The 17830-nt window shown below is 37.5% G+C and overlaps 1 protein-coding gene and 1 pseudogene across 6 annotated transcripts; both read right to left on the bottom strand.

Annotated features, from left to right (window-relative positions):
* Positions 1-143: 143 nt before the first annotated feature.
* Positions 144-1083, bottom strand: LOC129900174 (uncharacterized; annotated as a pseudogene).
* Positions 788-17687, bottom strand: LOC129900805 (uncharacterized). Of its 6 annotated transcripts, none has more exons than XR_008769700.1 (12): positions 10295-10393; positions 9918-10164; positions 8322-8526; positions 7928-8018; positions 7695-7840; positions 7115-7162; positions 6716-6959; positions 6512-6616; positions 6243-6425; positions 5952-6156; positions 1538-1629; positions 788-1457 (listed from the first exon to the last, which is right to left on the bottom strand). XR_008769700.1 is itself a non-coding variant. In XM_055975864.1 (11 exons), the coding sequence occupies exons 1-11, from the start codon at positions 10382-10384 to the stop codon at positions 2194-2196; spliced, it is 1671 nt and encodes a 556-aa protein (XP_055831839.1). In that variant the 5' UTR covers positions 10385-10393; the 3' UTR covers positions 1659-2193. The 6 variants fall into 6 exon arrangements, 4 of the variants coding, with proteins under 4 accessions (XP_055831839.1, XP_055831837.1, XP_055831840.1 ...); XR_008769701.1 differs by having other exon boundaries at positions 788-1201; XM_055975864.1 differs by lacking the exons at positions 788-1457; positions 1538-1629 and adding an exon at positions 1659-2300.
* Between the last annotated feature and the right edge of the window lie 143 nt (positions 17688-17830).

Below are 17830 nucleotides of genomic sequence, written 5' to 3'. Positions count from 1 at the left end.
TAGATTCAGTAATTAATTCAGCCGGATTGGGATAGGAGCCATTTATTGGGAGTTGGTTGGGATGTTGGGAGGGTGCGGGAGTTAATGGTCCGAACCCATTGGTGAATTTTTTTTTTTTTTTAATAGAAGTGAAGTTTAACCGATCATCTCCAGGTGGTGTAGGAGCCATTTATTGGGAGTTTGTAGGGATATTGGGAGACTGAGGGAGTTAATGGTCCGGTCCCATTGGTGAATTTTAGCTCAAGAGGCTCAGTAATGAGACCAAATCCAAAAGGAAACAAAGGATCATAATGTGGATCACCAACATTCATGGGAAGCTTATCAACTGACTTGAACCAAGTGCGCATGAGTTTGCTTGTGAATCCATAGTCATCAAACAGAACATCGGCAACACCTTGGCCTTCACTTGTCTATATTTGCAAGATACTGCTCCATCACAACTGGACGCCCAGAAATGACAACTACCACACACTTCACAACCCCACAGACATTGGATATGGTGCTCAGACCAGGTTCAGCTATTGTAAGGTTTGCACTATCGCCAGACATCTCTGCGTAGGCTGTCTCACCCATGACAACAATGGCATAGGAGAAGTGGTTAGACTTAACAAAGTTTACGTCTGGATTGTCCTGGTAGACCACTTGTGTAGATGGATGGACTGTGTTTTTCACAGCATTTAAAATGGTAGTTCCTGTATTTGTCCATATATATATATGAGAGCTTGTTCAGTCTGATGCTACAAGAAATGATAATTCTAATTTACAATTTTTGACGATCATCGAGCATGATCTCTAAAATAAATTCAAAAGTCGCATTAATCTTTACGTGCACAGCGGATCTGTAGATCATTCTTCAAACAGTGCACAAGTTGCAGCTGTTCTGGAAACCAGAAAGATATGGTCTAAAGTTTATAACACTAGTTCAGGATCAAGAGTAGCGGCTAACTTTGCTAGATAATCCGCCACTTTATTAGCTTCTCTATAACAGTGTGAGAAGGTAATATCTGCTCCATCAATCAAGCCCACAGTTTCATCCACAAAAGTCTTCAAATTCAGGTTGTTGGTCTTCTTCTTCTTCGGCATATTCACTATAATCAAAGCGTTTTTTTATCTCAATTGTGCACAACCTGTGATTGTTGTCTTTGATCCATTGGCCTACATATTGAGCAGCCAGAGCCTCTGCTATATTATGATTTTGGCACTGTCCAGGAATAGTAAAAGCGGAAATAAAATCCCCATTGCAGTCTCTGGCTATCCCCCCAATCCCTGCATTGTCATTATGATCTGTGTATCTCCCATAGGTATTAATATTATTGATACTTCCTTGGTTTGGCATTGTCCAAAGGATCACACTGCTAATTGTATTATCCTCATGACAATACAAGTAGGAATGCAATCAAGAATTGTGAGATCCATAATAGGAGGTTTAAGATTGAAAATATGTTCAAAGTGTTTTACTGCAGACGAACACACAGACCAATGATGAAAGATATCAAATAAAGAATATATAGATTGCATATGATGTGATGGTACTCACTGCGATGCACCGTGCAAAAGTGTAAGGGATTCCTGTGGTTCTGCCCTCAGAGGGTAGTTGCAGCCCCAATCCGCTTCACAAGTTGTAGGTCTCTATTACAAAGTTGAGATAATTCCAAGAATCAGCAAATGAGATGAAAGAACTTCAAGAAAAAGTAGTAAAATAACCAATTAAATTGTTAAATCTCTTATATATCAACAAAATATCTCTTATTTGAGTGTGATCTTTCCAAATTCCCTGAGAATAACACTTACGGCATAATAAATTTTCAGCCAGACTCTTGAAGCCACGCTTCCAATCTCATCCCGATCAGTAAAGATAGATAGGGGATGTCTAAGCATCACCCCCATTTCTGTCAGCAAAATTGATCAAAGGTTTAAAGAAAGATTTCCAACACAGGATCTAATTTCAATTCTCCCCAAGAGTGTGCTGGTTTCAAATACTCATCCTCTCGAAACTATTCCTGATGAGAGACTCGGAAATTTTCTAAATCAACATGTCAGCCCCTCCCCCCACATATATGCAATGTGATCTAAGGAATCCACAGGCATAGAACCAAAATGAGAAAAGAACAAACTTTCAAGCCATATTGTGTCCAAATATTCAAGTCTAGACTATATATCACAATCGCTAATCAATGTATGTTACTTTGAATTTCACATTTGTATAAACATTTCAAAATCTGCGAAGAATGCTGTGGAAATGGCACACTTCCTCCACCACTCAGTACACTCCCGGCCACAATCAGAATATTCACACTTCACTAAAACCATAGAAAAATAGCTTTTCATTCAACCACCACGACAAAGGTAAATCTAAAAGCTTAACAACACCTTGTGCAGCAATTAGTACAAACTTTATATACATATACATTACATCAACTACATCTTAGTTGGTTTTGTGGATTACTAATGCTAACTTTAATGAGAAATGGGTGTTGATCATTTCTGTAAATGTTAACTTTATTGATGTAACGTTTACTTCATACAAACGTACTTATGTAATATATGAACAAAGATGGCTTTGTTTATTCGTCTATTCCATCATGTTTGAAAATTTGGTTTCGAGGAAAGCTTAAATCACTAAAGTTTTCCATATATATACGTATATTTTGTATTTTTGACTTGTTTACTCAAAGGGCTAATATACAAGTGCCCTCCTCAACTATAACCGAAATCGCCAGGACACACCTTAACTATACATGATTCTATTACCCCCTGAATTGTTTTAAAGTGTAATAAACACACCCTTTAGTGCTGGAGTGGCACAAAGAGTTTGTTCACTCTCTTGGAGGCATGTGAGAGACAAAAAAAATAATATTAAAATTTGATTAATTTGGACACATGTCCATTTTCATTATTAAATAATACACATAAGTAGTTAACATTAAATCTTAAGTTGATATCTTTTTAATTAAAATTTCTTTTTTTTCATTTTGAAATATAACCCAATTTTATCATTTTTAGAAATATAAATATTTTTTTCACAACATATTTAAAACAACCTAAAATATCTCAACAACCTAACTAAAACATGATCTGTATATTTGCCAGTCACTTCATCTTTCCCAAATAATTTTTGAATGAGAACTATTGTATTTCATAACCCAAATTCGATCAACAAAAGGACCCCAATGTTCAATTTTTCTCGAATTGGAATTTCAATTTTGGGGTAACTTCTTTGATAGAGATTTTAGATCAAGTTTTATGAGATTTATTTTTTACATTTTTTGTTAGGTCACAATTTTAGTTGGATACAAGAGATCCAACATTTTAAATTCAAATTGAATAGCTTGAGTTTTTGACCATTTGAGTGATATTTTGTGGTAGATTTGGAGATAGGTGATAAAATATATTATTTCGGTGGTGGTGAATGAATGAATTTGGAGGTGGGTTACAATTTTCATGTGGTTTCTATAAGTTTTAATGGTGAAAATAGTGGGTTTAGTGGTTATGGTGGGTGTAGTGATAGTAATGGAGGAGGAGGAATTAAATGACATGGATTTTTTGATTTTTTTTAGATCTGTCGATTTAGTGATGTGGCGCTGACGTAAGGATGATGTGGAGGCGAGTGTAAAGCACCTCCCTTCATGTGAGTGATTATATAAGTTTTAGAGTGTGTTTATTGCACTTTAAAATAATTCAGGAGGGGTAATAGGACACATGTATAGTTAAGTTCCGTCCTATCGAATTCGGTTATAGTTGAGGGGGTAGTTGTGTATTATCTCTTTACTCAATTAACTTCTTGATTCTGTTGGGTTTTTTAAAATAGGAGGCAACAAAAAAGAAGTTAAAATGACTCTCAATGGATTGAAATGACTTTCAATAATTTTATTAGTCATTGAGGGGCTTTAAATAGCCAACATATTTGAAATTTAGAACAACCTAAAATATCTCAACAACCTAACTAAAATTCAAAATTAAAATTTATCTTAAATTAAACAACTTATTTTACGAAAAACTAGTGCATAACTAAAAGCAAATTCAACAGATTCATGTAAAATAAATGCAGAGAACTTCAAATCTTGGAGTACTTTGTACAGTACTACATATAAGATCAATCGAAATTGTTGGGTGCTACAGAAAGAGCATGTCCTTTTTTTAAAGACACATCAACTAAATAGAATTGAAATAAGAACTAGGAAATACATATCATCATTGTCATTGTCTTCTCAGATCCATCTCTATCTAGAAGCAATAGGTTCTTGCTTACTTGCTTATTGTAGTAATCTCAAGGGAGGGATTTGGTAGGGGGTGCGGAGTTAGTAGATCACAGTGTGGATTATCAATAAATTCATTATCGATAAATTCATTAGGGGATTTCCCATGTATTCAGTATACTTTATAAAAAAGTGAATGAGTCTACATAGTTTTCAATATGTTTAATACTAATACTGGTTAGTATTATTATATTGATTTGCTAATTATTATTTAACTTCCTCATACTCCACTTTATGAGATTTTACTATGTATGCTGTGTAGTATTATTATATTGATTTGCTAATTATTATTTAACTTCCTCATACTCCATTTTGTGAGATTTTACTATGTATGCTGTGTAGTATTAGTATATTGATTTGCTAATTATACCTTTTTATTTCTTTTTACAAGTTGCATGAAGAAATATAGGGGAAAAAACATTTTGCATTATTGATCTTGTAAAAGGCTTATTGTAGTTTTTAGGGTATGTTAGCTCCAATGAAAATGTTTTTCAAAGATATCCTTTCTATTTTGGTTTCAACTTGTAGTTACTATACCTTTCTTAGGCTTACTTCAATATTCATTGAAGTTTGTTGCAACAAAACTCATTTTTGGGACAAAATTTGACCAAACTAGCATTAAGACCCACCCCATTTGTAGAAATTTTAAGCATTGTATTTTCTAAAACCTTGTTGTTTCTTTGGGAAATTATATTTCGTCCTTTGATATATCTTTTTTCTCAAGTACTCTCAAATTTAAAGAGACATGACCACCCTACAAATACTTTTGTAGCAGTAACAACCCATCAAAATCGTAATTAATAGCAATTAATAATAATAATAATATATATTCAAAGGGAAGCCCTCAATACAATTTTCTTGCCTTCTGCTCTTTCTTCCAGTTTTATTAATGATAATAACTTACTAGCTTTTCTTGCAAGTACACTATAGTATCAATACTGTCTATTAATTCATCTTCACTGGCTGAGTTGTGAGTCCAAATCCAAAGGGAAAGAGGGGATTGTAGTGGCCATCACCTACGTTCATAGGAAGCTGGTCAACTGACTTGAACCAAGTCCAAGCAAGTTTACCAGTGAAACCATAGTCACCAAATAAATCATCTGCAACACCTTGGCCTTCAGTCCCCGGAAGCCAAGCAGCGATGAGTGCATCTATTTTATCGACGTAAGGTTCTAGCACGACTGGACGACCAGAGATGACAACTACAACACATTTCACAGCCCCACAGACATTGTTAATAGTGCTAGGACCAGGTTCTGGTATTGTAAGATTTGAGCTGTCACCATACATCTCTGCATATGGGACTTCACCTACTACAACAATGGCATAGTCGAATTCGTTTGACTTCATAAAGTTTGCATCAGGATTCTGCTGGTACACTACTTGTGTGGACGGATCTACAGTTTTCTTGATAGCGCTTAAAATGGTGGTTCCTGCCAAATGTAGAATAATGCTACATTTGAGTTGTCATATTATGAGGTCCAACAATTATCAGTTTAACTTCTATTTATTGTCATGTAAAAGAATTGTCATATTATCAGGTCCAACAATTAATCTCCCACGAAAAAATGGAATTAGTAAAACCTGAAAAGGCATGTTTCTGCTATCTAGAGAAATAGCAGATTCCTTACCAAAAGAGGGCCCAAAAATGTCACTTGTGGTGAAGTGGAAACTATAGGACATGAGAAGACATACCAACTATTAAATCATTGCCTGCGACGCCCTGCCAATGTATTGTCCAGCCTCCACATTGGTAACCCAAATTGTCAGCATGAGTTCCAGCTACAAGTATCTTTGGTGCTTTCTTTGGAATGGGAAGTAATGGCCGACTAGTGCTCTTGCCATTCTTCAAAAGGACAAGTGATTTCCTTACTGCTTCCCTTGCCAACTCTCGATGCTCCTGCAGAGAGGCGTTGAAGCATCATAGATCACACATAACAGACCTAGATCCCAAGAATTGAAACAGTTTCTGAATATCAAAGTTACCTGGCTACCAAGTTGGTTTACCAAGCCTAGGTCAGCCAGTGGGTTCTCAAAGAGACCCATGGTAAACTTAACTCTCAATATCCGCTTTACAGCATCATCAATTCTGCTCATGGGAATGATATTATCTTTCACTAGTCGAGTCAGATTACCAATAAATTCTGCATAATTCACTGGAATCATAACCTGCAGCATAGATGAAACAATCGTATAGAGTAACTAAAACTATCATGTTGATAAAAATGATTCGAGATCAAACATAACAAACCAACCATGTCAATTCCTGCTAAAATTCCAGCTAATACTGAATAAGTGTAATTAGCATGAGGTGGGCTTGTAATCCGGTCAATGCCTTCCGAATCAGAAATGATGAAACCCTGAAAAAGATGCAAGGCCAAAATAGGTGTTATACATGGATATATCCTTACTTGACCTTAACTTACTGATTCTGAATGAGTCGAGCTAATCATTCTTACCCTGAAGTTGAGCTGGTTCTTTAGGTAGCCAGTGACAAGTTTTCGGTTAGCGTGCATCTTTTCCCCATTCAAGCTCGAGTAAGACACCATCACCGTTGAAACATCCTTTATGATGGAATCAATATATGCAGGCATGTGGATGCCATGTAATGTAGTTGAGTTTATTACAGTGTTATTTTCATCAATTCCCCTCAGTGTGCCTCCATCTCCCACATAATGCTTGGCGCAGGCTGCTACCTTTGACCTTAACCAGTTTAAAGTGCAATCAAGCAAATGTTCCACAACAAAGGACAACAGAAATAGCAAAAAAAAAAGGGCAGTCCGGTGCACTAAAGCTCCCGCTATGCGCAGGGTCCGGGAAAGGGCCCGACCACAAGGGTCTATTGTACGCAGCCTTACCTTGCATTTCTGCCAGAGGCTGTTTCCAAGGCTTGAACCCGTGACCTCCTGGTCACATGGCAGCAACTTTACCAGTTACTCAAATAGAAAAATGTCTAGAATTATTCTAGTACCAAAAAACATTATCTTGAAAAATACTTTAACTCACTTTAACATAACTTAACAATACTTAAACCGTTCAATTATTTTTGATACAAAGATAAAGGTCACTGTCATGATAATTACTATATATACTTGACCATGATAGGACCAGTTATATGTTGTGGCCAACAAGTATTGGTCAATAGCATTGATTCTTAGATCATCAAATCCAAACTTGCCCAGTATGACAGAAAATTCCATGTGAAGTGAATAAATGACAGATTGATACTAATAAAGATCACTAAGTCCCACCAGTCTTGTTGCCTTCTCATAAAAAAAATTATGCTTATTAAGGAGTTTGTAACATAATCATCATTTGTTGTTTTGTTTTTGTTTTCTGATGAAGTGATCTTCATTTTCATTTCTAAGCATGCAACTGGTGTAAATCACTAATAGGAATAGGAAAGTAGTTGATGTGAAAATTGATAAAGATTCATACTTTCCTCCAACAAAGGGAACACCCTTGCTAAAATTAGCTGGCACATCTCCTTGTAAACCAGGAATTATCTCTGTCATGGCTCGCACAATTTTGACATCTTCACTGTAGCTTTCATAACAACGGCCCCACCTAGGATCTCTGCAAACCTACCATAATACAGTGATTCAGATAACAAAGAAATTGAAATGCAACTTTACCAAAAAGTTCATTCAAATAATATCATATCAACTTACTGCAATGCAGGGAGCAAAAGCATATGGGATTCCTGTAGCTCTAACTTCAAGTGCAGTTGCAGCACCAATCCGTTTGACAAGAGCAGGGTCCCTGCATTTAAGTTACAAACTTTTAACTCAAATAGGTGAAAGACAAGCATCAGGAGATTCATGAAGCATTAGGAGAAGTTGAAAATACATAGCAGGATTATTTTCTTTTTGGAACATAATTGACCTCCTGAGGATCATTTCTTGATCCTAAGGTATCAAATGATTGAAAAATGTGAAAACTACCTATCATGCATCTTTATTAATCAAATTTAGAAGATGAGCTCTCACTACATTCTTAAAGCACACAAAATTAGTACCTTCCGATAGTCAGAACAAAAATCAGATGCATAATTTATATACTTGCCTGGTGACACCAAGTCCAATATTGTGAGGAAAGATAGTAGCATTATAGACATTGTTGTGTCCATGAATTGCATCAATCCCATAAATCATTGGAATAGCAAGGCGGGTCGAAAGAGCATCCTTTTGAATCTTGTTTACCTTATTCACCCAATCCTCAGCAGAGGCCTTAGGTGCAGCAACATGCACTGGAACATTCAACACACTCCCTGCCAGAAGAATTTTTATAAAAGATGAATTCCAATATGCACTACAGTAAAAGGCAGAAAAATCCCCTTTTTCTTGTTTCCATAATATGCATATGTTACTACAAAAAAAAAGATCCGCCATTTTCACGATAAAGCACCCTGATTTAGAATCACTCTTCTGTAAGCTGTATGAGATAACATATGTAATCAAATATACATCTAAAAACGTGATATTTCTAACAACAAATGAGCAAAGTTCTGGAATATCTGGTGAACATACGAGCATGTTTTAAAGACTGGTCATGTCAATCTAGAGATAAAATGAACTCCAATATGCAGGATAACAATGGATAAAGAAAATAGGCTACCCCCTTTCACATGTTCTCTTTAAATATCTTTTTTCCCCCTCAAAATAGGATTAAAAAGATAAAATCTTTTGGTATAACATAGGCTATTCCCAGTACATGAAATATCTCGCGTTCACGTAGAGTTTTGGGTAGGGAAGCACCCCAAGGGAGTGTGACGTAGGTGTCCTACCCTGAAACAAGCATAAGCTGCTGAATCCATGTCTTGTGCATCCGGAGTTCACGCACGATCTGGGGAGTGGCCGCACCCAAGGGGGTGTGATGTAGGCAACCTACCTTGAGACAAGTCGTGACTAAATTTACGGTTCGAACCATGTGACGTAGGTCAGACATAAGCAACTTTAGTATTTCTATTCACGGTTCAAACCACTTGACGTATTTCACATATAAAAAACTTTATTGTCGATCCAAGGCTCCATTCATTTAAACGCTAATGTTATTACAAAAGATTCTATCATCCTAGGATCAATCACTTTGACTTAAATCAGTTTTCTGTAATCTGTATGACATTTATAATAAGCAGCTATACTCAATGTAATCCCACAAGCGGGGTATGGAGAGGTTAGGATGAACCAGTGTTATCAAAAGCAAAAAGCGCAAAAAAACTCTAAGGTCTGTTGGGGCTTTAAGCGCAAAGAGCAGATAAAGCGTGGACTTTAACAAAAAAAGGCGCAAGGGGAGAAAAAATACAAATGTATATGTTAGTCCAACACTAATAATTTATAAGCATGAATGACAAATTTATAAACAAAGAAATTGAAAAACATTTGCGATAAAGTGAAATATCAATTGTTTAGTGGTGTCGACTCTTCAAAAGAGGTTCATTGGCGAGGAAAGTATGCCTTAGAACCTTGATGACGACACTGAAAGGCACGTTAAGTGAGGTGAGCGCTCAACACGTTTTGAGCCTCACTTTAGGGCTTAAGCGCGCCTTTGATAACATTGGGATGAACACAAATCTTACTCGAACTTTTATTGGGTTGAGAGGTTGCTTCCGATTATAAACATAGTGATAAACAAATAAAGAATGAATTTTTCAAAACATACCAATGAAATATTGCTTCGTAACATTAGCTGAGGCTAATCTGTCATCAATCTGAGACATCTGACCAATCTTTTCCTCAAGAGTCATCCTTTTCATCAAGTCCTTAATTCTTGTAACCATTGGCTGTTTTGGGTCTTTGTATTTTAGGTACTCTGCTTCTGCAATCACTGCCCATAGGAAGAACAACACAAAACCCTTCATGGATATTGAAAATCTTCCCATTCTTTTTGTGCCTTCTTCTTGGACAATCTGGTAAAACTCACAAAAGAATAGCACACATTGAAGAGCATTACAAAAAAAAAATGTGAACAAAAAAGAAACAAGTTTGTTGAGAAGTATGAAAAAAGAAACAACTATAAACAAGAAATGGATAACTTACTTGTTGAGCTTCTACTTTGAAACAAGCAATTTTGTTGAGAATAAGCTGGAGTTGGTCAGAATATATACACATTACAAACACCATGCACATTGAGTGAAAGAAGAAGCATGTTGCAGCTAAGCTCCATTCAAATAATCATAAATGATTAATTCCGTAAAAGAAATAGAAATTCCACACGATTGAATAATACTGAATGCGTACCTTGAAATTGGAAAATTTCGCACTCATGAATGTGAACTTCCCCTTACACTATTTCGTCAACCATACCTACAACAAATATGTACTTTTTTTTTTTTGATTCCCATTGTATTAAAAACATTAATTTATAGCCAAAAAGGACAAAAAAATACTTTGGACTATCACAAAAAATTAAACTAGTCTTTGGGATGGCTCAGTTGGTTTGGACTTTGGAAGGTGGTCATCTACACGAATAATTTGGAATCGATCTCTCTTTAATATTTTATGAGTCGAGTCGATCACATAGGACTTGTCTAGTGCGGTTTACATTCCGTATGTGATTTGCAGTCTATTACATAGTGAGAGGTTATCTGGTGCACACAAAGTGTTCATCCCATAGTGCTCATCCGAAGAATAAAGATTGTGCCAAATATTATAGTGGCTACGGGTACTTGGTAGAGGAGAGTAAGGATTTCATGTCACGCCCCGGGAGGGTACCCTAGACGTGACCGGCACCCAAAGACCATTTCTGACCTTCGAGCGAACCACTTGGTCCAGTCACACATTCATTCAATAACATTCTCTTAGCGGAAACTCAATTAATGAAATATCATTCACAATATGGGGTCGAAGGCCAAACATTTCAAGCCATCAAACACAATATAACGAGACTCCTCAAAATAACAGTTCAACCTCCCCACACTCCAGTTTATGAAGCCTCTACCAAAGTCTAAGAGGTGCCAATGACAAGTCCATGGCTACCAATAATCAAAATAAAGGAAATGACAACAAAACTATACAAGAAGGCTCAATATCCTCCGGAGACTAGGAGGGCTCACCGACTAGCTGAGAACGAATGTGGATCTTCAACGGAGCGCCAGTTGATGATCTCTAGTACCTGTCTCTGCATCATGAAACGATGCAGGCCAAATGGCGTCAGCACATGGAATGTACGAGTATGTAAAATGGCCGGATGAAACAAACATCAAGAAAACATCAATCATCAACTCAGGATCTCAACTCATGTATATGTATACAATATCTCACTCAAGAGTCCTAAGTCTAACAAGAAGTGTTCTAGACCGGACCAAATCTCATGCCACCTAACTCAACTGACTCGGAGTACTAGCAAGACCTAAATGGGAGTTTCTCTTATCCGACAACCATCACTTATGAGCCAGTGATAGTACAACAATCAGACGTCGTTGCCACGTCCGTTCATACCTTGCCAGTGCATGAACGCCTCCCTAATCATGGATACCATCGATTAGTCAAGTCCTATCATGTCAGGACAATAAATGGGAAAGATCCGACTTTAATGGTTCGATCTCATGGGAAGCATCCGACTTTAACGGTTCCATCCCTTCCTACATTGGCGGCGTAGTTTTTGGGGTTCGAGTATGGACTATACTCTTATCCGCTTCGGTGCTCGATACTCCTCCCATGACTCTATGCTCATAAGACTCCCTCCAGTCATCTCAAACAAGCCCTCAAGGCTAGTTTCATATGGGACATTGCCAACTCATCAACTCTATTCTCATTTCAACTCAATTAAGTCATAATGGCAAGTTCCATTTAGGACCTAGTCCACTCGTCAATTCTATCCTCCAATTAACTCAATCAAGCCTTATTTAGACAAGCATTTATGCCACCTCCTCAAGACTCATCACCACTCTATGACTTTAGCTCACAATTCAAGTAGAATAACACATTTAAGGAAAAATGACTTAAGCAACATAATCACTTGGCTAAAAAGATCAACAAAACATAATAACAAGTCATCTCCACCAACTCATACTAACATGAAGGTTTTAGGAATTACTTAGCTCAACAACATCAACACATATGGCATTAAATAAATAGGGGGCAAAACTCATTCAAACATGAATCATACCAAGAAACTACATTTTTCATAGATATCTAACCTTAAAGTAAGAGTAGGGCACATGGGTGGACTTAGCCCATGTTTTGGATAGCCTTACATACCTTGGTGAAGACTTGAAGAAAACCTTGATGTTGGGTCTTCAATGGGGGACTTAAATCTTGAAGCTCTTGGACTCTTTTGTTGGAAATGGAGGAGAAGAAGAAAAGAGAGAGAGAGAAGCTCCTAGGGCTTTTTAGAGAGAGAGTGAGGCTGAGAAATGTGTTCCCAAAAGACCAAAGGCAATACATATATAATTTGGGTAAGTCCCCAAATTGCCCCTCCTTAAAAGTTCTGAAAATAGGCTAAAAATGCACCTGGCGCGATAGTGGCGCGTCGCGCCATTGCAGCGCCAGGCTGAATACGCCTAAAACCTGCACACCTCGTAGTGGCGCGTCGCGCCAAAGACCAAACTACTGAGGCATGTTTCTAGCGCGATAGTGGCGCATCGCGCCCTTATAGCGCCAAGGCCATTGTTCTGAGTTCTGGGAATTTGGCCTGAAAAACCCTGCACAACTTTTAGTGGCGCACCGCGCCAGAGCCCAAACTACTGAGGCATATTTCTGGCGTGATAGTGGCGCGTCGCACCACTGCGGCACCAAGCCCAGTTTTCCAATAATTGCAACCCAGGCTTGAAAATCTCTGCTGTGCTAGTTCATCTTAGGATCATCATACCTTTCTACTTCAAACTCTAAAAGTTTCATTCTTGGTGGCGTTGGAAAGAAGACTCAACGACCTTTGATTTGGTGGGTCATGGGCCACCCAGATTGACGTCTTTCAAAAGATAGGGTCGTTAGAAGTCGACCCCTTATGCGAACTCCTACCCAAACTTAGCCACGATGAATCTTTTAGATTTAATTTGATCCTAGGGGTCCTTCATGACCCCACCTCACCTCTAACGCTGCTCAAATTCTCAAAGAATCATTTCGACTCATGCATACGCTCCTTAATACTCAAGTTCGACCCTACCCGCATACAAGAAGGGTTTGAATTCTAAGGGAAAATTTTTGAGGGGTGTAACATTTCAATCTTATGATTTTTTTTGTTTTCCCACTCATTTTTCGTTACCCGTATTGGACCTGACTATTCTGGTTCGCATCGCGTAGGGCCCCATTCATGGGAAGCGCTTCCTACCAAGAATTTTTCTTCACCCAGGCTCGAACCCGAGACCTCTAGTTAAGGGAGGAGCAACCAATTTTATGGGTTTTGAAATTACTACTTTAAGTGTTAATAACTAGGTTCTAAATTTAATAGTGAAAAAAAAGCATGATATACTCCTAAACTTTACAATTTAAAACTGATATACTCCTCGTTCAAAAGTGGTTCACATATATCCTTTATTATTATAAAAGTGGCTCACATATACTCCTTGTATGCGACTAAGTTTCGTTCCTGAAAAATAGTAATCAAGAAAGAAAAACAGCAACAAATATTGATATTTATATCAAGAATTTATGTGAAGATTACAATCTTTATAAAAGCTAATGAAAAGACGTAATCCTCTGATTTTTCTACCCAAGATTGTCAACTCAAGAGTTTTGGTTTGTTCTTGAACCGACGGAATACTTGTTGGAACTTTACTACGAATGCAGAGCCAAGCTTTGATAACAATCGCAGAGGTCTTGAAATTTGCGGCTCACAACTTAGAGATGAAGACTTCTGTATGCGGAAGACTTGGGACTACCACTGAAGAGCAGAGCTTTTTTATGTGTTTCTTCTTGTTCTTCATCTGTCTTTCTTTCTACTCTAATGAACACCCCTTTATATATGTGTGCGCTGGGGTTTTTTGGTTTATTTTGGACTTCAAGTAATTTTACAGGACCTTGGATTAGACGAGCATGAGTTGGGTTCGTCTTGTCAACTTCGCTGACTGGCCCAAATATAATTTGAACTTCATTTAAGTCATATAATTTAACATAAATATTGATCCAACTTTATTATTCAATAATTTGACTTGGTCAATATATCATGAATTTAAGGATTAATCAAAAACATAATATGGATTTATCTATAAAATTTCATTGTCTAAAAATGCCACCTGCTTTGAGCCTTGTTGGGGGTGCTCGACTTGTCGAATTTTCAAAGAAAATGTTTGAAGTATTGTGAAGTAGATATATTTTTTTCATAGGAAGCTTTTCAAACCTTTCCATAATTGAGTCCAAGGCAAATTTTCCATAATTGTTTTCAATAGAAACTTACCATAATTTGGTTCCAACTATAGTTTTTCCATAATTTGTAGGAATAAATTTTTTTCAAAACTTTCTATATTTAACTCCAAAGAAATATTCCATAATTTGATTCCCATGAAATTTTCCATAACTTAATTCCTATGGAATTGAGGGCTTTGTTGATGCGACGACCACGGTCACTTCAACTGAACCGACGTGATGATTATTTTCCTCAGAGTATGAGAAGCTTTGGTAGGGAGAGGGGTTAGGAAACGCTACCATTGAAGCCTCTTTGGGAGGAGAGAGAGGGGATGACCCTTCCACTTCATTAATTGGGGATTTCCCCCGAGATTTGTCAAATCCATTTTTTTGTTGAGTAGATTCAGTAATTAATCAGCCTGATTGGGATAGCAGCGATTTATTGAGAGTTAATTGGGATGTTGGGAGGGTGAATGAGTAAATGACCCGGGACCATTGGTGAATTTTTTTTTCATTTTTTAAAGAGAAGTAAAGTTTAACCGGCCATCTCCAAGTGGTATAGGAGATGAGTAGGAGTCATTAATTGGGAGTTGGTTGGGATGTTGGGAGGGTGTGGGAGTTAATGGTCCGGGCCCATTGGTGAATTTTCTTTTTTCTTTTTTTTTCTTTTTTTTAATAGAAATGAAGTTTAACCGGCCATCTCCTGCATGGACATCATATTGATGTTGCTCGCTTGTTGGGTCTGCCTTAGTGTCTTCATCCATATCTGGGTTCCTAATCATTCTATCGCGTGGTCTATCCCTTCCTTGATTATTTGGGATAAGAAGGTTGGGTGCCGAAGTAGTAGAGAGACTTGCCTCCCTACGATATTCACCTGTAAGGTGATGCATCTATCTTGCAGTACTAGCTCCAACCAAGACTTGGGGAAGTTGTGTAATGACCTTGAAGGTCATTTTTGACAATTTGATAAAATTATCATTTTATTAGGGTTCCACATTGCTTTAATTAGGGTTTAGTTTCCATTTTGCTGAGTACCGTCTTGTTAGTGCTCACCTCTTGCTTCTACATTTATGTAGGATCTGTGCTCGGCACCTCTTGCTCTTAGTACTCCTTGATCAGGCTGAGCTTCTGGACGTTTGAGAGGTAGCAACTTGTCCTCTTCGGCAGACTCTCGTCGTCCATTTAATTTATATTTTATTTTACTTAAGAACTGAGACATATATATTTGTACCTTTTTCATTTCTATTGAAATAGTGGCTTGTACATGTGACACCAAGTCTTGGCTAGTTTAGAATCTATTTTTCGCTTATCCTTATTATATCATATTAAACTTTATATCTCCGCATTCATTTTCGCTTATTTAGAATTGTTCAGATTCTTAGGTTGACTCGTCTTGGTGGGTTAGGCGAGTGTCATCACACCCAAACTCGGGTCGTGACAAGTTGTTTAGAGGAAGCAGTGCCTTTGTGCGTGTTACTCAAGGGATCTGTAGTTGTTGGGAAGATGGGAAGTTGTTTCCCATTTCTAGGCTTTAGGTTAGAAGTGTTGTTTCCTACAGGAGTTAGAAGTTGCCTCTGTTCATTAGTACTAATAGTAATTGAGGGCTTTGTTGATGCGATGTCCATGGTCACTTCAACTGAACCAGTGTGATAATTATTTTCTTCAAAGTATGATAAACTTTGGTAGGGAAAGGTTTCAAGATGCTCTACCATTGAAGCCTCTTTTGTAGGAGAGAGAGGGGATGGCCCTTCCACTTCATTAATTAGGGATTTCCCCCGAGATTTACCAAATCCATTCTTTTGTTAAATAGATTCGGTAATTAATTCAGCCAGATTGGGGTAGGAGCCATTTATTGGGAGTTGGTTATGATGTTGGGAGGGTGAGGGAGTTAATGATCTGACCCCATTGGTGAATTCTTTTCTTTCTTTTTTCTTTTTTTTAATAGAAGTGAAGTTTAATTGGCCATCTCCAGGTGGTGTAAGAGATGGGGCATGAGCCATTTATTGGGAGTTGGTTGGGATGTTGGGAGGGTGAGAGAGTTAATGGTCCGGGCCCATTGGTGAATTTTCTTGTTCTTTTTCTTTTTTTCCATCTTTTTTTTAATAAAAGTGAAGTTTAACCAACCATCTCCTACATGGACATCATATTGATGTTGCTCGCTTCTTGGGTCTGCCTTAGTGTCTCCATCTATATCTAGGTTCCCAATCCCTCCATCATATTCGTTCATACCTTGGTTGGACTTTAGCGCAAGGGGAGAAAAAATACAATTGTATATGTTAGTCCAAGACTAATAATTTATAAGCATGAATGACAAATTTATAAACAAAGAAATTGAAAGACAATTACGATAAAGTGAAATATCAATTGTTTAGTGGTGTCGACTCTTCAAAAGAGGTTCATTGGCGAGGAAAGTATGCCTTAGAACCTTGATGACGACACTGAAGGGCACGTTAAGAGAGGTGAAGCACTCAACACGGTTTGAGCCTCACTTTAGGGCTTAATCGCGCCTTTGATAACATTGGGATGAACGCAAATCTTACTCGAACTTTTATTGGGTTGAGAGGTTGCTTCCGATTATAAACATAGTGATAAACAAATAAAGAATGAATTTTTCAAAACATACCAATGAAATATTGCTTCGTAACATTAGCTGAGGCTAATCTGTCATCAATCTGAGACATGTGACCAATCTTTTCCTCAAGAGTCATCCTTTTCATCAAGTCCTTAATTCTTGTAACCATTGGCTGTTTTGGGTCTTTGTATTTTAGGTACTCTGCTTCTGCAATCACTGTCCATAGGCAGAACAACACAAAACCCTTCATGGATATTGAAAATCTTCCCATTCTTTTTGTTCCTTCTTCTTGGACAATCTGGTAAAACTCACAAAAGAATAGCACACATTGAAGAGCATTACAAAAAAAAAGTGAACAAACAAGAAACAAGTTTGTTGAGAAGTATGAAAAAAGAAACAACTATAAACAAGAAATGGATAACTTACTTGTTGAGCTTCTACTTTGAAACAAGCAATTTTGTTGAGAATAAGCAGGAGTTGGTCAGTATATATACACATTACAAACACCATGCACATTGAGTGACAGGGTACTTGGTAGAGGCGAGTAAGGATTTCAATCTTATGATTTTTTTTGTTTTTCCACTCGGTTTCCGTTACCCGTATTGAAGCCTGACTATTCTAGTTCGTGTCGTGTAGGGCCCCATTCGTGGGAAGCGCTTCCTACCAAGAATTTTCCCTCACCCAGGCTCGAACCCGATACCTCTAGTTAAGGAAGGAGA

Source organism: Solanum dulcamara, chromosome 8 (genome assembly GCF_947179165.1).
Source record: "Solanum dulcamara chromosome 8, daSolDulc1.2, whole genome shotgun sequence".
Taxonomy (NCBI): Eukaryota; Viridiplantae; Streptophyta; class Magnoliopsida; order Solanales; family Solanaceae; genus Solanum; species Solanum dulcamara.
The sequence above is the reverse complement of the archived record's forward strand: the minus strand, read 5'-3'. Positions and strand labels throughout refer to the sequence as shown.